The sequence below is a fragment of the Stenella coeruleoalba genome (assembly GCF_951394435.1).
Source record: "Stenella coeruleoalba genome assembly, chromosome: 15".
Classification (NCBI taxonomy): domain Eukaryota; kingdom Metazoa; phylum Chordata; class Mammalia; order Artiodactyla; family Delphinidae; genus Stenella; species Stenella coeruleoalba.
The window spans coordinates 47,880,666-47,906,404 of record NC_137161.1 but is presented as its reverse complement, the minus strand read 5'-3'; the positions used below and the strand labels follow the sequence as shown (position 1 = coordinate 47,906,404).

The 25,739-nt window shown below is 41.8% G+C and overlaps 1 protein-coding gene across 5 annotated transcripts in view; it reads left to right on the top strand.

Annotated features, from left to right (window-relative positions):
* ZNF133 (zinc finger protein 133) overlaps nt 1–19,462 on the top strand; it is a 28,523-nt gene extending 9,061 nt beyond the window's left edge. The window contains exons 2-5 of one of the 5 annotated variants that reach the window (XM_079946574.1): nt 2,364–2,577; nt 6,763–6,889; nt 7,372–7,467; nt 17,544–19,462. In XM_079946574.1, coding sequence (XP_079802700.1) covers nt 2,545–2,577; nt 6,763–6,889; nt 7,372–7,467; nt 17,544–19,297 — 2,010 coding nt within the window. In that variant the 5' untranslated portion in view covers nt 2,364–2,544 and the 3' untranslated portion in view covers nt 19,298–19,462. Of the gene's footprint in view, nt 1–1,701; nt 3,312–6,762; nt 6,890–7,371; nt 7,468–17,540 lie in introns of those variants that run through there. The other 4 variants (XM_079946572.1, XM_079946575.1, XM_079946573.1 and 1 more) reach the window with 4 other exon arrangements.
* Nucleotides 19,463–25,739: the final 6,277 nt, after the last annotated feature.

Genomic DNA, 25,739 nt, shown 5'->3' with positions numbered 1-25,739 from the left:
TGGGCACCACAACTACTGAAGGCTGCGCGCCTAGAGCCCATGCTCCACAACAAGAGAAGCCACCGCAGTGAGAAGCCCATGCACTGCAAGGAAGAGTAGCCCCCACTCGCCGCAACTAGAGAAAGCCAGCGCACAGCAACAAAGACTCAACGCTGTCAAAAATAAAGAAAATAAATAAATTAAAAAAAATTAGATTCCACATATGAGTGATATCACATGATATTTGTCTTTCTCTTTCTGACTTATTTCACTTAGTATGATTATCTCTAGGTCCATCCATGTTGCTGCAAATGGCATTATTTCATTCTTTTTTATGGCTAATAGTCCATTGTATATATGTACCACATCTTTTTTATCCATTCCTCTGTTGATAGACATTTAAGTTGCTTCCATATCCTGGCTACTGTAACTAGTGCTGCAGTGAACATTGGGGTGCATGTATCTTTTCTAATTATGGTTTTCTCTGGGTATATACCCAGGAGTGGGATTGGTGGTTCATATGGTAGTTCTATTTTTAGTTTTTTAAAGAACTTCCATACTGTTCTCCATAGTGGTTATACCAATTTACATTCCCACCAACAGTGCAAGAGGGTTCCCTTTTCTCCACACCCTCTCCAGCATTTATTGTTTGTAGATTTTTTGATGATGGCCATTCCGACCAGTGTTAGGTGATCCTTCATTGTAGTTTTGATTTGCATTTCTCTGATAATGAGTGATGTTGAGCATCTTTTCATGTGCTTTTTGGCCATATGTATGTCTTCTTTGAAGAAATGTCTATTTAGCTCTTCTGCCCATTTTTTGATTGGGTTGTTTTTTTGACACAGAGCTGCATGGGCTGCTTGTATATTTCGGAGATTAATCCCTTGGTGATCGCTTCATTTGCACATATTTTCTCCCATCCTGTGGGTTGTCTTTTCATTTTGCTTATGGTTTCCTTTGCTGTGCAAAAGCTTTTAAGTTTAATTAGATCCCACTTGTTTATTTTTGTTTTCATTTTCATTACCCTAGGAGGTGGGTCAAGAAAGATATTGCTGTGATTCATGTCATCTATTTTTGAAGTTTTCTTGGGTTATAGTTTTAAATATTAGTTCTGTTCCCTCCCCACCCCCACCCCAACCCTTTTTTGGTTTATTTCTTTGTTTTCTTCTGCAGGAGCTGCAATTATACAAATGAAATTCTTTGTTTGTCTGTTTTCCATTTCAACCATTTTTTCTCTAACTCTTTTTACTTCTTTCTTTCATTTTCATCTCCTCCTGTTAGCTTTCAGTGGCCATCATGTTTTCATTTCACTCTATTCTTCCTTGGTGTCTTACAATTTAGTCTTCATTTCTTTCTTTTTTTTTTTGGCTGTGTGGTTTGCAGTATCTTAGTTCCCCGCACTTATTTGCAAAACAGAAACAGACTCACATATTTCAAAAACAAACTTATGGTTACCAAAGGGGAAATGAATTGATAATTGATTCTAATGCCCAATTTTTGTCCTTCATTATTGCTTTAGGTTTCTCTGGTTTTGTTCACAATGCAGTGTTTTTTCTGTATATACTTTTTACGTTTTAAAAGAAAAATCTTAAAAATAAAGGAGTCAATAGCATAATGAACGTCCTTATGTGCATCATCTTGATTTAACACTTGTTTATATTTTGCCATATTTGTTGCATCTGGGTTTTTGGTTTTTGGGTTCCTTTGGTGTTTGAGAATTTTTTAATAATTTTTTATTAATGGAAAAATTTCAAACATATTCAAAGCAAGGAAACTATAATAAAACCCCAGCTTTAACAGTAAACACTGTGTAGCAATCTTGGGAGGGGGGTGGTTTGTCCAATTTTTCCTGAAGTGTTTTTTTTTTGTTTGTTTTTATAAATACATTTATTTATTTTTGGCTGTGTTGGATCTTCATTGCTGCCCGTGGGCTTTCTCTTGTTGCAGCCGCAGTGCGTGGGCTTCTCATTGTTGTGGCTTCTCCCATTGCAGAGCACGTGCTCTAGGGCTCAGCAGAGCACGGCCTCTAGGGCTTATGGGCTTAGTTGCTCCATGGCACATGGGTTCTTCCTGGACCAGGGCTTGAACCCGTGTCTCCGGAATTGGCAGGCGGATTCTTAACCATTGTACCACCAGGGAAGCCCTCCTGAAGTGTTTTTAAAAGCAATCCCATGGATCATTTCATCTATAAATACTTCAGTGTATATTTTTTAAAAAAACAACCACAATAATACCATTTTCACAACCCCTCAAATTAATAATGATGTGTTACCATCTACAGTCAAGTAGAGAGCCTGAAAAACGTCCTTCTACATTTAGTTTGTTGGGATCAGGAGAGTTTGGGACCAAACCTACTGAAGGCCTGACTCTGAACTTTTTTCCAGGGCCCTGGTAAAAACCAGAGTGTTACACTTCCACCGTGCCACCCCTCCCCCAGCTGTGGGGTTGGAGAGCAGACCCTGCCTCGCTCACTGGGAGAGCATTTCCAGCTGACACCCTCTAATTTCTGCTTTCCTTACACGGATCTGCCTTCTGAGATATCATCCTTTAGTGATACCAGGAAAAATGGCCACAGGGTCCTGGGAAGCCAGGGTAATGGTGAGTGTTTCCTGCATTTCCACACTGGCTGTCGCAGGATGGACACAATCCTTTCTCTTGTCTTGACCACCTTGTTGGCACCTGGCAAAGTCCAGCTCTAGTCCTGGAAGTGTAACTTATCTTACCTGCAGCCTGTTTGACCCATGACTTGGTCAGTTTAGGAAGTTACCATCCCTGGAAATACTACCCGTGGAAAGGCACAGGATCAGAAAAGATGCAAGAAAAACCTTTAGTTTACACCTCAGATTGAACCCTGGCACGGAGACACACTACAACAACAAAAACAAAAACCAAGCAAATCTGGGGAATCTGAGTTCCAGAGTTGCCATACTATGTGGGCTTACTAGACAAAAGACTCTAAGACAGCTGTCAGAGCTAATGGAAAACATGAACCAGGTCAAGAAAACAATGTAAAAACAAAATGGAAATGTCAGTAAAGAGATAGAAAACATGAAGAGGAACCAAGAAGCTTAATGAACTCTAAGTAGGATAACCTCTTAAAAGAGACCCACACCAAGATACATTAAAATCAAGCCAAAGGCAACAGAATCTTGAGAGCAGCAACAGAGAGCTCAGAACTTAATCACGGATGTATGATCAGGTGATTTTCAACAACACTACCAAGACCATTCCATGTGGAAAGGACAGTCTATTCAATAGACACTGCTGGGAAAACTTATACCCACATGGAAGAGAATGAAAATTAACTCAAAATGGATCAAAGACCTAAAAAGGTAAGAGCTAAAACTGTAAAACTCTTAGAAGAAAACATTGAGGAAAAGCTTCATGAAGTTGGATTTAGTTATGATTTGTTGGGTAATAACACCAAAAGCCCAGGCAACAAAAGAAAAAATAGATAAATTGGACTTTATCAAGGTTAAAAACTTTTGTGCATTAAAGAGTGTATATTTGCAAGTCATATATCCGATAAGTAATTAATGTCCAGAATATATAAAGATCTCAGAGAGCAACAACAAAAACCAAACACCCCAATTCAAGAACCGTCAAAGGACTTGAATAGACGTTTTTGCCAAGAAGATATACAGATAGCAAATAAGCACATAAAAAGATGGTTACTGTCACTAATCATTAGGGAAATGCAAATAAAGACCACAATGAGAGATCACTTTATACATTTCACATGATGGCTATTACCAAAAACTCAGAGAGCAGCAAGTGTCGTCAAGGATGTAGGTAGGGATACTAGAATCCTTTTACATTGTTAGTGGGGATATAAAATGGTGTGGCTTCTGTGGAAAACAGTACAGTGTTTCCTGAAGAAACTGAACATAGAATTACCATTTGATTCAGCAATTCAATTCAGCAATTCAAATTACCATTTGATTCAGCAATTCAACTTCAGTTTCCTGAAGAAACTGAACATAGAATTACCATTTGATTCAGCAATATATACCCAAAAGAACTGAAAGCAATTTGTATGGTAGTATTATTCACAATAGCTAAAAGGTGGATACAAACCCAGTGTCCGTCTGTGGAGGAATGGTATATACATACAGTAGAGTATTTTTTAGCCTTAAAAAGGAGGAAATTCTGAGTACATGCTTCAACATGGCTGAAACTTTTTTTTTAATTTTTTTTAAATTTTATATTGTAGTATATAGTTTACAATGTTTTGTTTGTGGTGTACAGCACAGTGATTCAGTTATACATATACATGTATCTATTCTTTTTCAAATCCTTTTCCCATTTAGGTTGTTACAGAATACTGAGCAGAGGTCCCTGTGCTATACAGTAGGTCCTTGTTGGTTATCTATTTTAAATATAGTAGTATGTATATGTCAATCTCAAACTCCCAATTTATCCCTCCTCCCCACCTTTCCCTTTTGGTAACCATTTTTGTTTTCTAAGTCTGTGAGAATGTTTCTGTTATGTAAATAAGTTCATTTGTGTCATTTTTTTTTTTTAGATTCTGCATATAAGCAAAATCATATGATATTTGTCTTTCTCTGTCTGACTTACGTCACTCCAGGTCCATCCACATTGCTGCAGATGGCATTATTTCATTCTTTTTTATGGCTGAGTAATATTCCATTGCATATATGTACCACATCATCTTTATCCATTCATCTGTCGATGGACATTTAGGTTGCTTCCATGTCTTGGCTGTTGTAAACAGTGCTGCAGTGGACATTGGTGTACATGTATCCTTTCAAACCATGGTTTTCTCTGGATATGTGCCCAGGAGTGGGATTGCTGGATCATACAGTAGCTCTATTTTTAGTTTTTTAAGGAACCTCCATACTGTTTGCCACAGTGGCTGCACCAATTTGCATTCCCACCAACAGTGTGGGAAGGCTCCCTTTTCACACCATCTCCAGCATTTATTGTTTGTAGACTTTTTGATGGTGACTAGTGTGAGGTGATATCTCATTGTAGTTTTGATTTGCATTTCTCTAAGAATCAATGATGTGGAGCATCTTGTCATGTGCCTCCTGGCCGTCTGTATGTCTTCTTTGGAGTACATGGCTGACACTTGAAGACATTATGCTAAATGAAATAAGCCAGCACAAAAGGACAAATACTGTATGATTCCACTTATTTGTGATACACAGACTAGCCAAATATTGAATACATGGAGACAAAGTAAAATGATGGTTGTTTACCAGGGTTTGTGAGAAAGAGGGAGTCAGGGTTTAATGGTTACAGAGTTTCAGCATGGGATGATGAACAAATTCTGGAGATGGAAAGTGGTGGTGGTTGTACAACAGTGTCAACATACTTAATGTACTGAAATATGCACTTAAAAATGGTAAAAGTAGTAAAATGTTTCTGTATATTTTACAATAAAAATTTAAAACCTACAGGCTGCTACTACACGCGACCTATTCTGTATTCTACCACTAGGTGCCTTTTATTCCTCCCAAGTGGTCCTGCTTCCCATGATTCAGGCTCTCTCTTTCTTGGCCCACAGTGTCCTCTGCTTTGCTCCCCACACGCCTCATCAGGAATACCTGGCACCTTCCTCTTCCCTTGATTCCTGCCCTTCCCTCAAGACCAAGTTCCTGGGCCTCTCATGAAACCTTTCCTGATGTCTGTATTCCAGTGCACTCTCCATTTTGAAATAGTGTTGAGGTAAAGATAGTAAAATGGGGCAGGCGGATGAGAATGGCACATAGAGATGAATTTGTAGACCAAGTAGCCAAGAACGTCCACGCTGAGCATCCACAGTGTGGGACGGGAAGTTTAATGGACTGTTACCCACATTTCGTAAGTGAGAAAACAGAGGTGCTAGTTGACGGGGGGGGTGGGCCCCAAACCAAGGCAGTAGGATTCAAGTTCATGCTCTTTACCACTCGCTGCTTGTGCCTCTCAGGCCAGGGAAGGCCGAAGAGGCCCCATGGGATTGAAGGGAAGGACTGAGTTGTATTTGGTCTTTGCCATAATTGAATGGTACTAACTTCATTCTGATGCTTCAACATTTAAAACCATTGTTCAGGGCTTCCCTGGTGGCGCAGTGGTTAAGAGTCCGCCTGCCAATGCAGGGGACATGGGTCCGAGCCCTGGTCCGGGAAGATCCCACGTGCCGTGGAGCAACTCAGCCCATGCGCCGCAACTACTGAGCCTGTGCTGTAGAGCTCGCGAGCCACAACTTCTGAAGCCCGCGTGCCTAGAGCCCGTGCTCCGCCATAGGAGAAGCCACCCAGTGAGAAGCCCATGCACCACAAAAAGTAGCCCCCACTCGCCGCAACTAGAGAAAGCCCACGTGCAGCAACGAAGACCCAACGCAGCCAAAAATAAATAAATAAACAAACAAGTAACAGAACCAAAGCTTAAAAAAAAAAACATTGTTCAGACTATTCTTTTAAATTCTTAAAGTCTGTTGCTTTACTGTTGTTTAATTTTTATGTTATTTGCTCTTCCCTCAGCCTAGATTTGCTCTTGTTATTTGCTCTTCCCTCAGCCTAATGTTCCCAAAAGTTAAAGACTCCATTTTTTGGTAGGTATTCTCCGAAACAGCCTATTCAGTATCTCGAATGTGTAGGTTAAGTGCCACTGCCTCAATAGTGACAGGGGTTAAAAGTCTTGGAACACAGAGCACCAGGGTCAAAGACAAGATCTAGATATCTCACCTACCTCTCCCCGGGCAGGCTTCTGCCTGCCCCTGACCCTGAGTCCTGGGCAAGGCTGGCTCCTGGGTGAGCAGGGCTGTATTCTGTGTTACAGGCACACATGGCATTCAGAGATGTGGCTGTGGATTTCACCCAGGAGGAGTGGATGCTGCTGAGCCCTGCTCAGAGGTCCCTGTACCGGGAGGTGATGCTGGAGAACTACAGCAACCTGGTCTCGCTGGGTAAGCCTGGCATCTCTCAGGACCCGTATCCCAGCAGCTGGGTACTTTAGGCTGTGCTTGAAGCAGCTATCTTGCTTTCTGACTTTGCCTTTGGGTTGGACTCAAAAGCAGAGACACTCTGTTCCCTCTTTCCCCAGAGAAGGTCTGATTTTGTAGAATTGAAATGTGTAGAGGTGTGTGTGTGTCTGTGTGTTGTGTATGTGATAATCTGCATTTCTAGGCCTTTTCTCCCAGTCTCTTGGGTAAGCATGACATGTCTTCCTAGTTATTATCTTCTTTTAAATGAGGGAGTTGTTCTCTCCCCAGGATGGAGTAGGGTCAGTGAGCTGTCATCCTGGTTTCCCCTCCCCTGCAGAGAGCTCCCCACTCTCAGGTCTTTCCCACCACCTTTTGAAATTCCCCACCCAGTGTGGCTCTGAGTTCAGGAACTGGCTTTTGAGCCTATAACCTACAGCCATATTGTTTTCTTTTCCTATGAGCAGGGATTCCATTTTCTAAACCCAAACTCATCACCCAGCTGGAGCAAGGGAAGGAAACCTGGAGAGAAGAGAGAAAATGCCCACCTGCCACCGGCCCGGGTGAGTGGGGAACACTGGGCAGCCCAGGGGGCTTGGGGGCAAGAAGGCGTCGCTCAGGTGCTGGGGAGGGAGGCTGTTGTGCTGGCCCTGGGGCCACCCTGTGTGCTGCCCACCATGTGACCTTCCAGCCCTTCATCTGCACTCGAGCTTTCCCTTTTTGCCCTCTCTGCCTCACTCAGTTCTCTCCCACATTCATAGGCTTCTTGCTCTTGTTACTATATTTTTAAAAGATCAAGCAAGAATGTGGAAGTAAAACTGAGTGAGCTAAAGAAAAAAGGCAAGCCCAGTGGGAGGAAGGAAGGCTATAAAAAGCCAACTGGGAAATTGAAATGGAATTCTAAAAAAATTGTAAGAATGGATTTCACCCAGGAGGGTGAAACTTTAAACGGTTATGTAAATACCTATATAATCCTCAATTTTGTCTCTTAGCCCCCAGAGCCTAAACTAGTTACTATTTTGGCCATTTAAGAAAAAGTTTGCTGACCCCTGCTCAAAGGGATTACAATATACAGCCTTCACTTTTCCTTTTCTACTTATTCTGGATACCACTTTATGTAAAATTTAAGAACAGTGCAATTGCACACTTCAAATTAAACCTTTTTCCCCACTTGCTTTATTCTGTAGTTGTCATTTGTACTGCCCCTCTATACCTTCTAAACTCCCTAATACAATGTTAAAATATTTGTTTTAAGCACTCATACGTATTTTTTAATCAAATGAAAAAGTGTTTTTATACTCATCCAGATAATTTACCATTTTCTGTGCTCTTATTTTCCTGAAGATTTGAGTTTCTACCTGATAGCATTTTAGTTGTCTAGCATTTCTTGTACAGGTGGCAGTGTATTCATTTAAATTTTGTTTTTCTGAATGTGTATTTCATCTTCATTCTCGAAGGATATTCTCACTGGATATAGAATTCTAGTTTGGTTTATTTTTTCACTCCTTTAAAGATACTGTTCCCCTGTTCTGGCCTCTGCTGTTTCTGATGAGAAATCAGCTGTCATTTACACAATTATTACCTTGGTTTTTTTGTTACTTTTCTTTTTAAACCTCTGACTACTTTCAGAGTTTTCTGTATATGTTTGGTGTTCAGCTCTTTGACTGTGTCGTAACTGAGGAAACATGCTTTTCTTTATATTTTCCCTGCTTAGGGCTTGCTGAGATTTCTGAATCTATAAATGTATGGCTAGAGCCAAATTTGGGGAATTTTGGGGCATTATTCTATCATGGTTTTTTTTTTTGTTTTTTTGTTTTTGTGGTACACGGGCCTTTCACTGTTGTGGCCTCTCCCGTTGCGGAGCACAGGCTCTGGACACGCAGGCCCAGTGGCCATGGCTCATGGGCCCAGCCGCTCTGCGGCATGTGGGATCTTCCCAGACCGGGGCACAAACCCGTGTCCCCTGCATCGGCAGGCAGACTCTCAACCACTGCGCCACCAGGGAAGCCCTATCATGGTTTTTTTCTGTTCCCCTCTCTCCCCCTTTTGGGGACTACAGTTACATGTGTATTAGTCCTTTTTACATTGTCCCACAGGTTGTTGAGCCTGTCTTTTTTTTTTTTCCCCCCTCTCTGTTCTTCAGATTGATTTCTGTTGATCTGTCATCTCCAATATGCTACTAAGTTCTGGCCAGTGAATTTTTCATTTTTAGATATGGTATTTTTTCAGTTTTGTCATTTCCATTTACTTTTATTTAATTTTCCATTTTCATGATGATATTTCCTAACGGTTCATTAATGAAGAGCAAATTTTCCTTTACCTTCTTTAGCAGAATAACTTAGATACTTAGCGGATACATTTTTATTTATTTATTTATTAACATCTTTATTGGAGTATAATTGCTTTACAATGCTGTGTTAGTTTCTGCTTTATAACAAAGTGAATCAGTTATACATATACATATGTTCCCATATCTCTTCCCTCTTGCATCTTCCTCCCTCCCACCCTCCCTTTCCCACCCCTCTAGGTGGTCACAAAGCACTGAGCTGATCTCCCTGTGCTATGTGGCTGCTTCCCACTAGCTATCTATTTTACGTTTGGTAGTGTATATATGTCCATGCCACTCTCTCACTTTGTCACAGCTTACCCTTCCCCCTCCCCATATCCTCAAGTCCATTCTCTAGTAGGTCTGTGTCTTTATTCCCATCTTGCCCCTAGGTTCTTCATGAACTTTTTTTTTCTTAGATTCCATATATATGTGTTAGCATACAGTATCTGCTTTTCTCTTTCTGACTGACTTCACTCTGTATGACAGACTCTAGGTCCATCCACCTCACTACAAATAATTCAGTTTCGTTTCTTTTTATGGCTGAGTAATATTCCATTGTATATATGTGCCACATCTTCTTTATCCATTCATCTGTTGATGGACACTTAGGTTGCTTCCATGTCCTGGCTATTGTAAATAGAGCTGCAATAAACATTTTGGTACATGACTCTCTTTTTTTTTTTTTGCAATACGTGGGCCTCTCACTGTTGTGGCCTCTCCCGTTGTGGAGCACAGGCTCCGGCCGCGCAGGCCCAGTGGCCATGGCTCACGGGCCCAGCCGCTCCGCGGCATGTGGGATCTTCCCAGACCAGGGCACGAACCCGTGTCCCCTGCATTGGAGGCGGACTCTCAACCACTGCACCACCAGGGAAGCCCCCATGACTCTTTTTGAATTATGGTTTTCTCAGGGTATATGCCCAGTAGTGGGATTGCTGGGTCATATGGTAGTTCTATTTTTAGTTTTTTTTTTTTTTTGCGGTACGTGGGCCTCTCACTGTTGTGGCCTCTCCCGTTGCAGAGCACAGGCTCCGGACGCGCAGTCTCAGCGGCCGTGGCTCACGGACCCAGCCGCTCCGCGGCATGTGGGATCTTCCCGGACCAGGGCACGAACCCGTGTCCCCTGCATCGGCAGGCGGACTCCCAACCACTGCGCCACCAGGGAAGCCCCTATTTTTAGTTTTTTAAGGAACCTCCATACTGTTCTCCATAGTGGCTGTATCAATTTACATTCCCACCAACAGTGCAAGAGGGTTCCCTTTCGTCCACACCCTCTCCAGCATTTATTGTTTCTAGATTTTTTGATGATGGCCATTCTGACCGGTGTGAGATGATATCTCATTGTAGTTTTGATTTGCATTTCTCTAATGATTAATGATGTTGAGCATTCTTTCATGTGTTTGTTGGCAATCTGTATATCTTCTTTGGAGAAATGTCTATTTAGGTCTTCTGCCCATTTTTGGATTGGGATGTTTGTTTTTTTGATATTGAGCTGCATGAGCTGCTTGTAAATTTTGGAGATTGATCCTTTGTCAGTTTCTTCATTTGCAAATATTTTCTCCAATTCTGAGGGTTGTCTTTTGGTCTTGTTTATGGTTTCCTTTGCTGTGCAAAAGCTTTGATGTTTCATTAGGTCCCATTTGTTTATTTTTGTTTTTATTTCCATTTCTCTAGGAGGTGGGTCAAAAAGGATCTTGCTGTGATTTATGTCAGAGTGTTCTGCCTATGTTTTCCTCTAAGAGCTTGATAGTGTCTGGCCTTACATTTAGGTCTTTAATCCATTTTGAGTTTACTTTTGTCTATGGTGTTAGGGAGTGTTCTAATTTCATACTTTTACATGTACCTGTCCAGTTTCCCAGCATCACTTATTGAAGAGGCTGTCCTTTCTCCACTGTATATTCTTGCCTCCTTTATCAAAGATAAGGTGACCATATGTGCGTGGGTTTATCTCTGGGCTTTCTATCCTGTTCCACTGATCTATATTTCTGTTTTGTGCCAGTACCATACTGTCTTGATTACTGTAGCTTTGTAGTATAGTCTGAAGCCAGGAAGGCTGATTCCTCCAGCTCCATTCTTCATTGTCAAGATTGCTTTGGTTATTCGGGGTCTTTTGTGTTTCCATACAAATTGTGAAATTTTTTGTTCTAGTTCTGTGAAAAATGCCAGTGGTAGTTTGATAGGGATTGCATTGAATCTGTAGATTGCTTTGGGTAGTATAGTCATTTTCACAATATTGATTCTTCCAATCCAAGAACATGGTATTATCTCTCCATCTGTTGGTATCATCTTTAATTTCTTTTATCAGTGTCTTATAATTTTCTGCATACAGGTCTTTTGTCTCCTTAGGTAGGTTTATTCCTAGATATTTTATTCTTTTTGTTGCAATGGTAAATGGGAGTGTTTTCTATTTTTTTTTTTTTTTTTTTTGCAGTATGTGGGCCTCTCACTGTTGTGGCCTCTCCTGTTGCGGAGCACAGGCTCCAGACGCTCAGGCTCAGCAGCCATGGCTCACGGGCCTACCCGCTCCGCGGCATATGGGATCTTCTTGGACCGGGTCACGAACCCGTGTCCCCTGCATCGGCAGGTGGACTCTCAACCACTGCGCCACCAGGGAAGCCCTTGAGCAGCTTTTCATGTGCTTCTTGGCCATCTGTATGTCTTCTTTGGAGAAATGTCTATTTAGGTCTCCTGCCCACTTTTGGATTGGGTTGTTTGTTTAATATTGAGCTGCATGGGCTGTTTATATATTTTGGAGATTAATCCTTTGTCCGTTGATTCGTTTACAGATATTTTCTCCCATTCTGAGGGTTGTCTTTTTGTCTTGTGTATGGTTTCCTTTGCTGTGCAAAAGCTTTGAAGTTTCATTAGGTCCCATTTGTTTTTGTTTTTATTTCCATTACTCTAGGAGGTGGATCAAAAAAGATCTTGCTGTGATTTATGTCAAAGAGTGTTCTTCCAATGTTTTCCTCTAGGAGTTTTATAGTGTCCGGTCTTACATTCACGTCTTGAATCCCCTTTGAGTTTATTTTTGTGTATGGTGTTAGGGAGTGTTCTAATTTCATTCTTTTACATGTAGCTGTCCAGTTTTCCAGCACCACTTATTGAAGAGACTGTCTTTTCTCCATTGTATATCTTTGCCTCCTTTGTCATAGATTAGTTGACCATAGGTGTGTGGGTTTAATCTCTGGGCTTTCTATCTTGTTCCATTGATCTATGTTTCTGTTTTTGTGCCAGTACCATATTGTCTTCATTACTGTAGCTTTGTAGTATAGTCTGAAGTCAGGGAGTCTGATTCCTTCAGTCCATTTTTTTCCTTCAAGACTGCTTTGGCTATTCGGGGTCTTTTGTATCTCCATACAAATTTTAAGATGATTTGTTCTAGTTCCGTAAAAACTGCCATTGGTAATTTGATAGGGATTGCATTGAATCTGTAGATTGCTTTGGGTAGTATAGTCATTTTCACAATATTGATTCTTCCAATCCAAGAACATGGTATATCTCTCTATCTGTTGGTATCATCTTTAATTTCTTTCAACAGTGTCTTACAGTTTTCTGCATACATGTCTTTTGTCTCCCTAGGTAGGTTTATTCCTAGGTATTTTATTCCTTTTGTTGCAATGGTAAATGGGAGTGTTTCCACAATTTCTTTTTCAGATTTTTCATCATTAGTGTATAGGAATGCAAGATACTTCTGTTCATTAATTTTGTATCCTGCAACTTTACCAAATTCACTGATTAGCTCTAGTAGTTTTCTGGTAGCATTTTTAGGATTCTCTATGTATAGTATCATGTCATCTACAAACAGTGACAGTTTTACTTCTTCTTTTCCAGTTTGTATTCCTTTTATTTCTTTTTCTTCTCTGATTGCCGTGGCTAGGACTTCCAAAACTATGTTGAATAATAGTGGTGAGAGTGGACATCCTTGTCTTGTTCCTGATCTTAGAGGAAATGCTTTCAGTTTTTCACCATTGAGAATGATGTCTGCTGTGGGTTTGTCATATATGGTCTTTATTATGTTGAGGTAGGTTCCCTCTATGCCCACTTTCTGGAGAGTTTTTATCATAAATGGGTGTTGAATTTTGTCAGAAGCTTTTTCTGCATCTATTGAGATGCTCATATGGTTTTTATTCTTCAATTTGTTAATATGGTGTATCACATTGATTGATTTGCATATATTGAAGAATCCTTGCATCCCTGGGATAAATCCCACTTGATCATGGTATTTGATCCTTTTAATGTGCTGTTGGATTCTGTTTGTTAGTATTTTGTTGAGGATTTTTGCATCTATATTCATCAGTGATATTGGTCTGTAATTTTTTTTTTTTTTTTTTTTTGGTAGTATCTTTGTCTGGTTTCGGTATCAGGGTGCTGGTGGCCTCATAGAATGAGTTTGGGAGTGTTCCTTCCTCTGCAATTTTTGGGAAGAGTTTGAGAAGGATGGGTGTTAGCTCTTCTCTGAGTGTTTGACAGAATTCACCTGTGAAGCCATTGGTCCTGGACGTTTGTTTGTTGGAAGATTTTTAATCACAGTTTCAATTTCATTACTTGTGATTGGTCTGTTCATATTTTCTATTTCTTCCTGTTTCAGTCTTGGAAGGTTATACCTTTCTAAGAATTTGTCCATTTCTTCCAGGTTGTCCATTTTATTGGCATAGAGTTGCTTGTAGTAGTTTTTTAGGATGCTTTATATTTCTGTGGTGTCTGTTGTAACTTCTCCTTTTTCATTTCTAATTTTATTGATTTGAGTCTTCTCCCTCTTCTTCTTGATGAGTCTGGCTAATGGTTTATCAATTTTGTTTATCTTCTCAAAGAACCAGCTTTTAGTTTTATTGATCTTTGCTGTTGTTTTCTTTGTGTCTATTTTACTTACTTCTGCTCTGGTCTTTATGATTTCTTTCCTTCTGCTTTGGGTTTTGTTTGTTCTTCTTTCTCTAGGTCCTTTAGGTGTAAGGTTAGATTGTTTACTTGAGATTTTTCTTGTTTCTTGAGGTAGGCTTGTATAGCTATAAAGTTCCCCCTTACAACTGCTTTTGCTGCATCCCATAGGTTTTGGTCGTCATGTTTTCATTGTCATTTGTTTCTAGGTATTTCTTGATTTCTTCTTTGATTTCTTGAGTGATCTCGGTTATTTAGTAACGTATTGTTTAGCCTCCATGTGTGTTTTTTACGTTTTTTTCCCTGTAATTCATTTCTAATCTCATAGTGTTGTGGTCAGAAAAGATGCTTGATATGATTTCAGTTTTCTTAAATTTACTGAGGCTTGATTTGTGACCCAAGATGTGATCTATCCTTGAGAATGTTCCGTGTGCACTTGAGAAGAATGTGTAATCTGCTGTTTTGGGATGGAATGTCCTATAAATATCAATTAAATCTATCTGGTCTATTGTGTTAGTTAAAGCTTCTGTTTCCTTATTTGTTTTCATTTTGGATGATCTGTCCATTGGTGTAAGTGAGGTGTTAAAGTCCCCCACTATTATTGTGTTACTGTCGATTTCCTTTTTTATAGCTGTTAGCACTTGCCTTATGTATTGAGGTGCTCCTATGTTGGGTGCATATATATTTATAATTGTTATATCTTCTTCTTGGATTGACCCCTTGATCATTATGTAGTGTCCTTCCTTGTCTCTTGTAACATTCTTTATTTTAAAGTCTATTTTATCTGATATGAGTATAGCTACTCCAGCTTTCTTTTGATTTCCATTTGCATGGAATATCTTTTTCCATCCCCTCACTTTCAGTCTGTATGTGTCCCTAGGTCTGAAGTGGGTCTCTTGTAGACAGCATATATATGGGTCTTGTTTTTGTATCCATTCAGCAAGCCTGTGTCTTTTGGTTGGAGCATTTAATCCATTCACGTTTAAGGTAATTATTGATGTGTATGTTCCTTTACCATTTTCTTAATTGTTTTGGGTTTGTTTTTGTAGGTCCTTTTCTTCTCTTGTGTTTCCCACTTAGAGAAGTTCCTTTAGCATTTGTTGTGGAGCTGGTTTGGTGGTGCAGAATTCTCTTAGCTTTTGCTTGTCTGTAAAGCTTTTGATTTCTCCATCGAATCTGAATGAGATCCTTGCCAGATAGAGTAATCTTGGTTGTAGTTTCTTCCCTTTCATCACTTTATATCATGCCACTCCCTTCTGGCTTGTAGAGTTTCTGCTGAGAAATCAGCTGTTAACCTTATTGGAGTTCCCTTGTATGTTACTTTTCATTTTTCCCTTGCTGCTTTCAATAACTTTTGTCTTTAATTTTTGCCAATTTGATTACTGTGTGTCTCAGCGTGTTTCTCCTTGGGTTTATCCTGTATGGGACTTGCTGTGCTTCCTGGACTTGGGTGGCTATTTCCTTTCCCATGTTAGGGAAGTTTTCGACTATAATCTCTTCAAATATTTTCTTGCGTCCTTTCTCTCTCTCTTCTCCTTCTGGGACCCCTATAATGTGAATGTTGTTGCGTTTAATATTGTCCCGGAGGTCTCTTAGGCTGTCTTCATTTCTTTTCATTCTTTTTTCTTTATTCTGTTCCGCAGCAGTGAATTCCACCATTCAAGTCTTCCAGGTCACTTATCCGTTCTTCTGCCTCAGTTATTCTGCTATGGATTCCTTCTAGTGTAGTTTTCATTTCAGTTATTGTATTGTTCATCTCTGTTTGTTCTTTAATTCTTCTAGGTCTTTGTTAAACATTTCTTGCATCTTCTCGATCTTTGCCTCCATTCTTTTTCTGAGGTCCTGGATCATCTTCACTCTCATTATTCTGAATTCTTTTTCTGGAAGGTTGCCTATCTCCACTTCATTTAGTTGTTTTTTCTGGGGTTTTATATTGTTCCTTCATCTGGTACGTAGCCCTCTGCCTTTTCATCTTGTCTCTGTTTCTGTGAATTTTTTTTTCCCCCCCACAGGCTGCAGGATTGTAGTTCTTCTTGCTTCTGCTGTCTGCCCTCTGGTGGATGAGGCTATCTAAGAGGCTTGTGCAAGTTTCCTGATGGGAGGGACTGGTGGTGGGTAGAGCTGACTGTTGCTCTGGTGGGCAGAGCTTAGTAAAACTTTAATCCGCTTGACTGTTGATGGGTGGGTCTGGGTTCCCTCCCTGTTGGTTGTTTGGCCTGAGGCAGCCCAACACTGGAGCCTACCTGGGCTCTTTGGTGGGGCTAATGGCAGACTCTGGGAGGGCTCACGCCAAGGAGTACTTCCCAGAACTTCTGCTGCCAGTTTCCTTGTCCCCACGATGAGCCACAGCCACCCCCCCACCCCTGCAGGAGACCCTCTAACACTAGCAGGTAGGTCTGGTTCAGTCTCCGCCGGGGTCACTGCTCCTTCCCCTGGGTCCCAATGCACACACTACTTTGTGCCCTCCAAGAGTGGAGTCTCTGTATCCCCCAGTCCTGTTGAAGTCCTGCAATCAATTCCTACTAGGCTTCAAAGTCTGATTCTCTGTAGGAATTCCTCCTCCCGTTGCCGGGCTCCCAGGTTGGGAAGCCTGACGTGGGGCTCAGAACCTTCACTCCAGTGGGTGGACTTCTGTGGTAAAATTATTCTCCAGTCTGTGAGTCACCCACCCACCAGTTACGGCATTTGATTTTACTGTGATTGAGCCCCTCCTACCGTCTCATTGTGGCTTCTCCTTTGTCTTTGGATGTGGGGTATCTTTTTTGGTGAGTTCCAGTGTCTTCCTGTCAATGATTGTCCAGCAGCTAGTTGTGATTCTGGTGTTCTTGCAAGAGGGAGTGAGAGCATGTCCTTCTACTCCGCCATCTTGGTTCCTCCCCCTGGGGAAATTTTTATTTAGAATAATTACGGAAGTTACCAGGGCTTGAATTGGTCAGGGGTACCATTCACTGGGGGGCCTAGACTATGTTTGTGTTGTTTATTGCTGAACGCCTACTGCCTTGTAGAAATTCTGGTACAAAGTAATCCTCTAATGAATATTTGTTAGTGAGGTGGGACACTCCAGTTCAGGTGTTTTTGCTCGTGATCTCTTTAACCACGACTATGCTGCCTCCTCCACCAGGGGTCCTCCAGTCTGAATGACTGCTCTCCTTCCACCCCATTCTCCTAGGGAAACAGGGGAGACAAAGACCCTTCCACGAGGGTCCTGTGGTTAGATCTCTCTGTCATAGAATACCGTTTGGGCCCAGTTTCTATCACCGTGGTGGCTGGGCGTTAGGAGGTAAATGTAGCAGGTCCTGTGAAGGAAGTCTTGCCGGGTAGCCCATAAGTTCTAAGCATTTGGAAGAACAGGGAATCAAGTCTTAACATCAGATGAGGCAGAACTGCTCCAGCTGCCTCGGGTCTCAGTTCTGACTCACGCTTCTCTCTCTGCAGCAGAACCAAAGCCAGAACTCCACCTCGGTCCCTTCCGCCCTCCAGACTTCTCCAGTCAGCAGCTCCGCATGCAGCACATGCTGTGTAGTCACCCTCCCTGGATCTTCACGTGCTGGTGTGCAGAAGAGCCTGTCCGGCCAGGAGCTCCGTGCCCTGGGGATCAGCAGCAGGAGCAGCAGCAGCGAGCCTCTGATGGAAATCCCTGGAATGACAAAGCAGAAGGTCAGGAGAGAGAAGGCACCCAGCCTTTGTTTGGAAAGACAAAGAAAAGGACTTCAGGTGTGTTCCCCAGGCCGCCACCCCAGCAGCAGCCGGTCAACTCTGGGGATGGCATCCAAGGCATGGAGGGAGTGGCCAGCCCAGCTCAGACGGGGAATCCCGAGGAAACAGACAGACTGTTGAAGAGGATAGAAGTCTTAGGATTTGGAACAGTCAACTGTGGGGAGTGTGGCCTGGGCTTCAGCAAGATGACAAACCTGCTCAGTCACCAGAGGATACACTCAGGGGAGAAGCCGTATGTGTGCGGGGTGTGTGAGAAGGGCTTTAGCCTGAAGAAAAGCCTTGCCAGACACCAGAAGGCACACTCGGGGGAGAAGCCCATCGTGTGCAGGGAGTGTGGGCGAGGCTTTAACCGCAAGTCGACACTCATCATACACGAGAGGACACACTCAGGTGAGAAGCCTTACATGTGCAGCGAGTGCGGGCGAGGCTTCAGCCAGAAGTCAAACCTCATCATACACCAGCGGACACACTCTGGGGAGAAGCCCTACGTGTGCCAGGAATGTGGGAAAGGCTTCAGCCAGAAGTCAGCCGTCGTCAGACACCAGAGGACGCACTTGGAGGAGAAGACCATCGTGTGCAGTGACTGTGGACTGGGCTTCAGCGACAGGTCGAACCTCATCTCACACCAGAGGACACACTCCGGGGAGAAGCCTTATGCCTGCAAGGAGTGTGGGCGGTGCTTCAGGCAGAGAACCACCCTTGTCAACCACCAGAGGACACACTCCAAGGAGAAGCCTTATGTGTGTGGCGTGTGTGGGCACAGCTTCAGCCAGAATTCAACCCTCATCTCACACAGGCGGACACACACTGGGGAGAAGCCTTACGTGTGTGGGGTGTGTGGGCGAGGCTTTAGTCTCAAGTCACACCTCAACAGACACCAGAACATACACTCAGGGGATAAGCCCATTGTGTGTAAGGACTGTGGGCGAGGCTTCAGCCAGCAGTCAAATCTCATCAGACACCAGAGGACACACTCAGGGGAAAAGCCCATGGTGTGTGAGGAGTGCGGGCGAGGCTTCAGCCAGAAGTCAAACCTTGTTGCACACCAGAGGACACACTCAGGGGAAAAGCCGTACGTGTGCAGGGAGTGTGGGCGAGGCTTCAGTCACCAGGCAGGTCTCATCCGGCACAGGCGGAAACACTCGAGGGAAAAGCCTTACACGTGCAGGCAGTGTGGACTCGGCTTCAGCAATAAGTCAGCTTTAATCACGCACAAATGGGTACACTCGGAAGAGAAGCCCTGTCTATTCAGAGAGTGTGGCCAAGGCTTTCCCCAAAAGTCACACCTCATCTTACATCAGATGACACACCAGGGCAGGAAGCCTTATGTGTGCAAGACGTGTGGACAGGGCTTTAGCCAGAAGTCTCACCTCAGCAGACACAGGAGGATGAAGTCCGCCCACCACAAACTGCGACTTCAGTCTGACCCCGAGGCCTACTCAGAGCAATCTTCTGACCCCTTGCACTCTCTCTGAGAGTGAAGACGGTGGTGAGGACTGGATAATCAAACATCGTACACTTTCATAAAACGCATTCCGTAAGTGGTCAAAGGACATTTGCCTTCGTTTACTTTCTCCATGCTAAGTCTTCATGTTTTGTGGTCTTTTGTTCTAATAAACTGCTTCTTTACAAACCTTGGCTGTGTATTTCATTCACTCCTCTATAAAGATAGGGAATAAGGAGTGTTAACGGAAATCTTGAGCTATTGAGTCCACTATTCCATAAAAATTCAATTCCTTCTAAGACATAAGAACTGAGTCACTCCGTATTTATTGGAAAAGTCCTGTATAGGGAGAGAATCTGGGGACTGTATTCAGGGGATTTAGGTGAGGGGAGGGAATCTTCCAGGAAATATGGCTTCCCCTAGCCATTCCTCTCATCTGCAGCCCCCTTTCTTGCCCCTCTCCTCCTGGCTCTGAAACATCTACATTGTTGCCTTTGCTGAATCATCCCCTAACTACCTTTATTGCTTTTTTTCAGGCTTTAGTCCCTAGTCCTCATGTCTTGGGGCCCCCTTGACAACATATTGTCCCCAGCACTCCAGTCTCAGAGCCTGGTCCTCCGGCTATGACAACCTTGGGTCTCCAGTCACACCCATTGAGATCACCAAGAACATGGTGCTCCGATAATGAGACAGCCTGTAAGCAGGTGCCCTCCTAAGCCCTTCGGTAACAGGAATAAGACTTGAAGCCACATTCCCAAATCAGCCCTGTAACATCAGGGTTAGAACTTCCAGTTGTGCTCCTTGGCACTCCACCCCATGCCCAGCCCTCATGCCAACTATCCAGTAACTGGTCTAAGGTCCCTTAGCCACACACCCTCAAGAGTTAAAACTTAGTTCTCCAACCACAAGGCTGTTTATCATAGTGAAAAGATATTTAATCATATTTGAAGATTCTCAACCATACTTCCTTCATTGTGTTCCCATCCACAGTGGTTTTGCTCTAAACAAGTGGCCTTTAAGGTAAGGATCATCTCAAGGTTGCAGCTGTGAAAACCTTTAAGGCTTCAGAAGATTTCAGTATGCAGCTCCTAGCCCCTACCAACTCCACAAAATGGTTTCTATGAGTTTTAAGGGTATCATCCCACGGCACCCTACACTCAACCCAAACCAGAGAGGGGCCTGACTTGAAAAGGTTTGTAGGTTTGGTTTCATCTAATGGAGTGAAATTCAGTTAAGAGGCATAGGAAACCCAAGACATTTGAAATAGAAACACCAGCTTAGTCTGAAAAGGGCAGAGAAAAATGCCTACGTTTATATGGGCGGGGAGGCAGGCTGAGAAATATACTGATCTGTAAACAGGCCATTTCTTAGGGAAAAGGAAGAATAACAGTGCAGACACAAAAGCCATGAGAGTCACTCCCAGGGGGCAGTACCAGGCACTTGTCAAGGAACTGATGGCATGTGCCTGGCTCAGCTTCACAGCCCACACCAGGACACGTGGTCAGACTGTCAAAAGAGAGAATCTTGAAAGCATGGAAAGAGACATGCGACATACAAGAGATCCTCAGTAAGATTGACAGCCGGTTTTCGTTAGACACCATGGATGCCAGAAGGCAGCAGGATGGTATATTTAATGTGCTTGAAAGAAAAAAAAGGTCAACCAAGAATTCTATGTCTGGCAAAAGTAGAGAAGTTAAGACATTCTCAGAAGGTTTGAGGGAGTTCATAACTAATAGACATGACCTACAAGAAATGCTCAAGGCTGGAACAAAAGGACACTGGAATAGTAACTTGAAGCCATACAAAATGATAATAATAATGCCAGTAAAGGTAGCTGCATGGTTATGTATGAAGTCAGTATTATCATATTTTTGGCTTGTAACTTTCTCATACGTGATTTAAAAGACAAATGAATAAACAATCATAAACCTGTTAATGAGCACGTAATGTATAAAGATATAAGTTGTGACAACACAACATAAGATGGGATGGAATTGTATAGAATAATTTTTATATGCTATTAAGTTGGCATTAATTCAAACTAGATGGTTAGAAAATTAAGATGATAATTGTAATCTCCAGGGTAATTTTGAAGAAAACTAGAAAAAATATACAGAGGTATATCCTGTACATATGTAAATAAGTACATAAATACACAGAATTTATATTTTGAGAAAAAAATCAAAATTATACACTTGAAAAAATTAAACACAAAAGAAGGCAGTATTGGATGAATTGGGGAACAAAACTTATATAAACTATACAGAAAATACCACAGTTGCAAAAGTATGTCCTTATCAGTAATTACTTTGAATATAGATGGGTTAAGGTCTCCAATGAAGAGGGACACCAGCAGAATGGATTAAAAAACACATGATCCAACTATATGCTATCTCAGAGATACTTTAGACCCAAAGGCACAAACAGGTTGAAAGTGAATGAATGGAAAAAAGGATATTCCATGCAAATAATAACCAAAACAGAGGTGAGGCAGCTATACTAATATCACAATACTGGACTTCAAGTCAAAAATTGTTTCAAGAGGGCTTCCCTGGTGGCACAGTGGTTGATAGTCCGCCTGCTGATGCAGGGGACGCTGGTTTGTGCCCCGGTCTGGGAAGATCCCACATGCCGCGGAGTGGCTGGGCCCGTGAGCCATGGCCGCTGGGCCTGCATGTCTGGAGCCTGTGCTCTGCAACGGGAGAGGCCACGACAGTGAGAGGCCCGCATAACGCAAAAAAAAAAGTTTCAAGAGACAATGACATTCTATGTTGATAAAAGGGTTAATCCATCAAGAAGATGTAACAATTACATACACACCTAGTAACAGTGCCCCGCAACGTATGAAGTAGACAGTTACATACACACCTAGTAACAGTGCCCCGCAACGTATGAAGTAGACAGTTACATACACACCTAGTAACAGTGCCCCGCAACGTATGAAGCAGAAAATTAACAGAATTGAAGGGAGGAATAGTTCTACAATAATAATTGAAGATTTCAATGCCCCAGCTTAAATAATGGATGGAGAAACTAGACAGAAGATCAATAAGGAAACAGAGGACTTGAGCGTTACTGTAAACCAACTAGACCCAACAGACATGCACAGAACACTCCACCCAACAGTGGAATACACATGCTTCTCCAGTGCATGTGGAATATTCTCCAAAATATGTAGGGCCATAGAAAAGTTCTCAATAAATACTAAAAGATTGAAATCATACCGGGTATCTTCTCTGTCTAACCACAATAAAATGAAACTAGAAATCAGTAACAAGGAAAACTGGAAATTCCACAGATGTGTGGAAGCAACACACTTGCAAAAAACCAATGGGTCAAAGAAGGAATCGCAAGGGAAACTAGAAAATGCTTTGAATGGAGCAATGAATGCCTGCTGCTAAGGTTTCCACCATGGGTGCAAGGAAGAAGTTTTCTGATGCCATTTTTCTGATTATGACAGCTAAAATCAAATGGGGAAACATGGGAATTTTAAAACACAGAGGGGGCAGATAATTTTTCAACTCAACGTTGTAAACAGCAGAGACTGTTATACTCCAAAAAATGTAAAAAGTGAAAAAAAGGAATCTAAAATTTGAGTTTATATTAGCAATGCTGGAAAATTATTTCCCTTACACCCTTGCCTTCTGGTTGATTCCACTTTAAAAACTAAAAGATCAAAATTAATTTTTTGTCAAAATTAATTTAGATTAAAAGGAAACTAATGACTATTCAATTTTAAATTGCTTTGAGATGAATGAAATGAAAACACAACGAAACTTACGGGGTACAGCAAAAGTAGTGCTCAGGAAATTTATAGCTACAAAGGCCTACGTTTAAAAAGAAGGAAGATCTAGGGGCTTCCCTGGTGGTGCAGTGGTTAAGAATCTGCCTGCCAATGCAGGGGACATGGGTTTGAGCCCTGGTCAGGGAAGATCCCACATGCCGTGGAGCAACTAAGCCCTCACGCTGCAACTACTGAGCCTGCGAGCCACAACTACTGAGCCCGTGCACCACAACAAAGAGTAGCCCCCGCTCGCCACAACTAGGGAAAGCCCGCACGCAGCAATGAAGACACAATGCAGCCAAAAATAAATAGATTTTAAAAAATTAAAAAATAAAAAGAAGATCTCAAATCATGAACTTAAGCTTTGAACTTAGGAAACTAGAAAAAGGGCAAACTCAAACTTGAAGCAAGGATAAAAGAACAAAGATTAGAGTGGAAATTAACATAGACAATAGAAATTAATAGACACAAATCAATGAAACAAAAAGTTTCTTTGAAAAGAGCAACAACACCGACAAACTTTTAGCGAAACTGACCAAGACAAAAAGAGAGGAGCCTCAAATGACTAAAATTAGAAATTAAAGTGGGCCGTTACTAATGACTTTACAGAACCGAAAAGGATTATAAGAGCATGCCGAATTATTGTGTCAACAAATTAGTTAACCTAGATGAACAGATAGCTTGAAACATACAAACCCTTAATCCTGTATAAATAGGAAATCTGAACAGACCAATACGAATAAGGTGATCGAGTCAGTAATCAAAAACCTTCCAACAAAGTAAAGCCCGGAATCAGATGGCTTCGCTGGTGACTTCTACCACTTAAAGATTTTACACCAATTCTCAAAATCTTACAAAACCTCTTCCTAATTCATTCTGTGAGGCCAGTATTACCCTGATACAAAGCCTGACAGAGACAACATGAGAAAACTACAGACCAATATCCTTTATGGACATTGATGGAAAAACCCCCAAAAAAATGCTAGCAACCAAATCCAGCAGCACGTTACAAGGATTTTACACTATGACAGAGTGGCTTCCTGGTTCAGCACAGGAAAATCCATCAATACAATACACACGTTCATAGAATGATGGTTAAAACACACAAACATGCACACATTCCATTTATATGAAATACCCAGAATAAGCCAATCCAAAGAGACACAAGGCAAATTAGTGGTTGCGAGCAGCTAAGGAGAAGGGGGAAATAGGGAGTATCTTCCCTATTAGTGATAAAGGGCTGCCATTTGGGGTAATAAAAATGTTCTGGAACTAGACAGTGATGATGGCTGCAGAACACTGTGAATGTGTCAAAAGCCATTGAATTGTATACTTTAAAAATGGTTAAAATGATAGATTTTATATTATCTGAATCTTATCTCAGTTAAAAATTTTAAAAATCTTACCTACCCAAATCCTATAATAGGTAGAAGAATAAAAATCTAGGGACAAATCTGGTGCCACAAAAATATTTGAGGCCTAAAGTTGCCGATGTAAAATAAAGCTTATGGGACTTCCCTGGTGGTCCAGTGGTTAGGACTCCGTGCTCCCCATGCAGGGGCCCGGGTTCGATCCCTGGTCAGGGAACTAGATCCCGCATGCTGCAACTAAGACCTGGTGCGGCCAAATAAATATTTTTTTAAAAATAAAATAAAGCTCACACACACTTGGTAAAATCCTAAACTGGCAGCAACAGCGTTTCAATTGTTTTCTTAAGTTTTTCCAAAACAAATTGAGAGAAACGGTTCTGAAAAACCGTTGCTCTGTATCTGGCGCACAGCTGATTGTTTGGGATTGTTAAATCCTCTAAGTACCTGTTTATCAATCTATAAAGTGTGAAAGCAAACATCTCAGAAGCGGGTGTACCATCCTGCTGGCCGGCCAGAATGAGTGCTTGGTTTTGTGATGTCAATTTGCAGGGAGCCTTTCTCGGGAGAAGCAAAATTTTGTGTTCTAATCCCTGTTCTCAGGCTCCATACAGTATTATAGAGAACAACGCAGTCCTTACAGAATATTGAGACAGTCCACAGCGAAAGGCTCATTTCTGTACCCCAGTCTCTCAGTGCTACTCGTGAGCCAAAGGGGATGCCTTCACAGAGGAGAGGGTTAGCCAAGAAAGTTTTCATTAAAGGTGTGGAACTTTAGGGAGAGATCAGGGAATGATGACAAGGACTTGGAAAGTCAGAGGAGAGAAAGAATAACCCAGGAAAAACTGGAAGTAGAATTTTTAGGCATGGAAATAACAGCTATAGTTTCCACAAAGAGACTGCTTTGCCTGGATTTTAGGGAACGTATTAGGGAAATTAGATAAATTGTTACCAATGGTCAAATTCTAGAGGCTTCAGAAGCCAGTTTGAGGAGTCTAGAATTGGAATTATAAAGGAAAGGGTCAAAATAAAATAAACAAAATGCTGAGGCACTTAAACTGTGGGAGAAATTCAGTGAAAGGCGGAAAAAACCACCACCAACAGCCTGACAATAAATGGTACTCAAGTCTGGATATAGAGGTAGGAGAGAAAAGGTAAGATGCCTGGCCTTTTCCAAGTCAACCATTAAATATCTTTCAATGCTAGTATACTTTTCTACTTTTGCTGTTTTAATTTATCTCAAATCCAGAGGATACCCTATGCTTCCAACTGCATCTGTAGCTTTTTTTTTTTTTTTTTAAACACATCTCCACTCTCCTTAA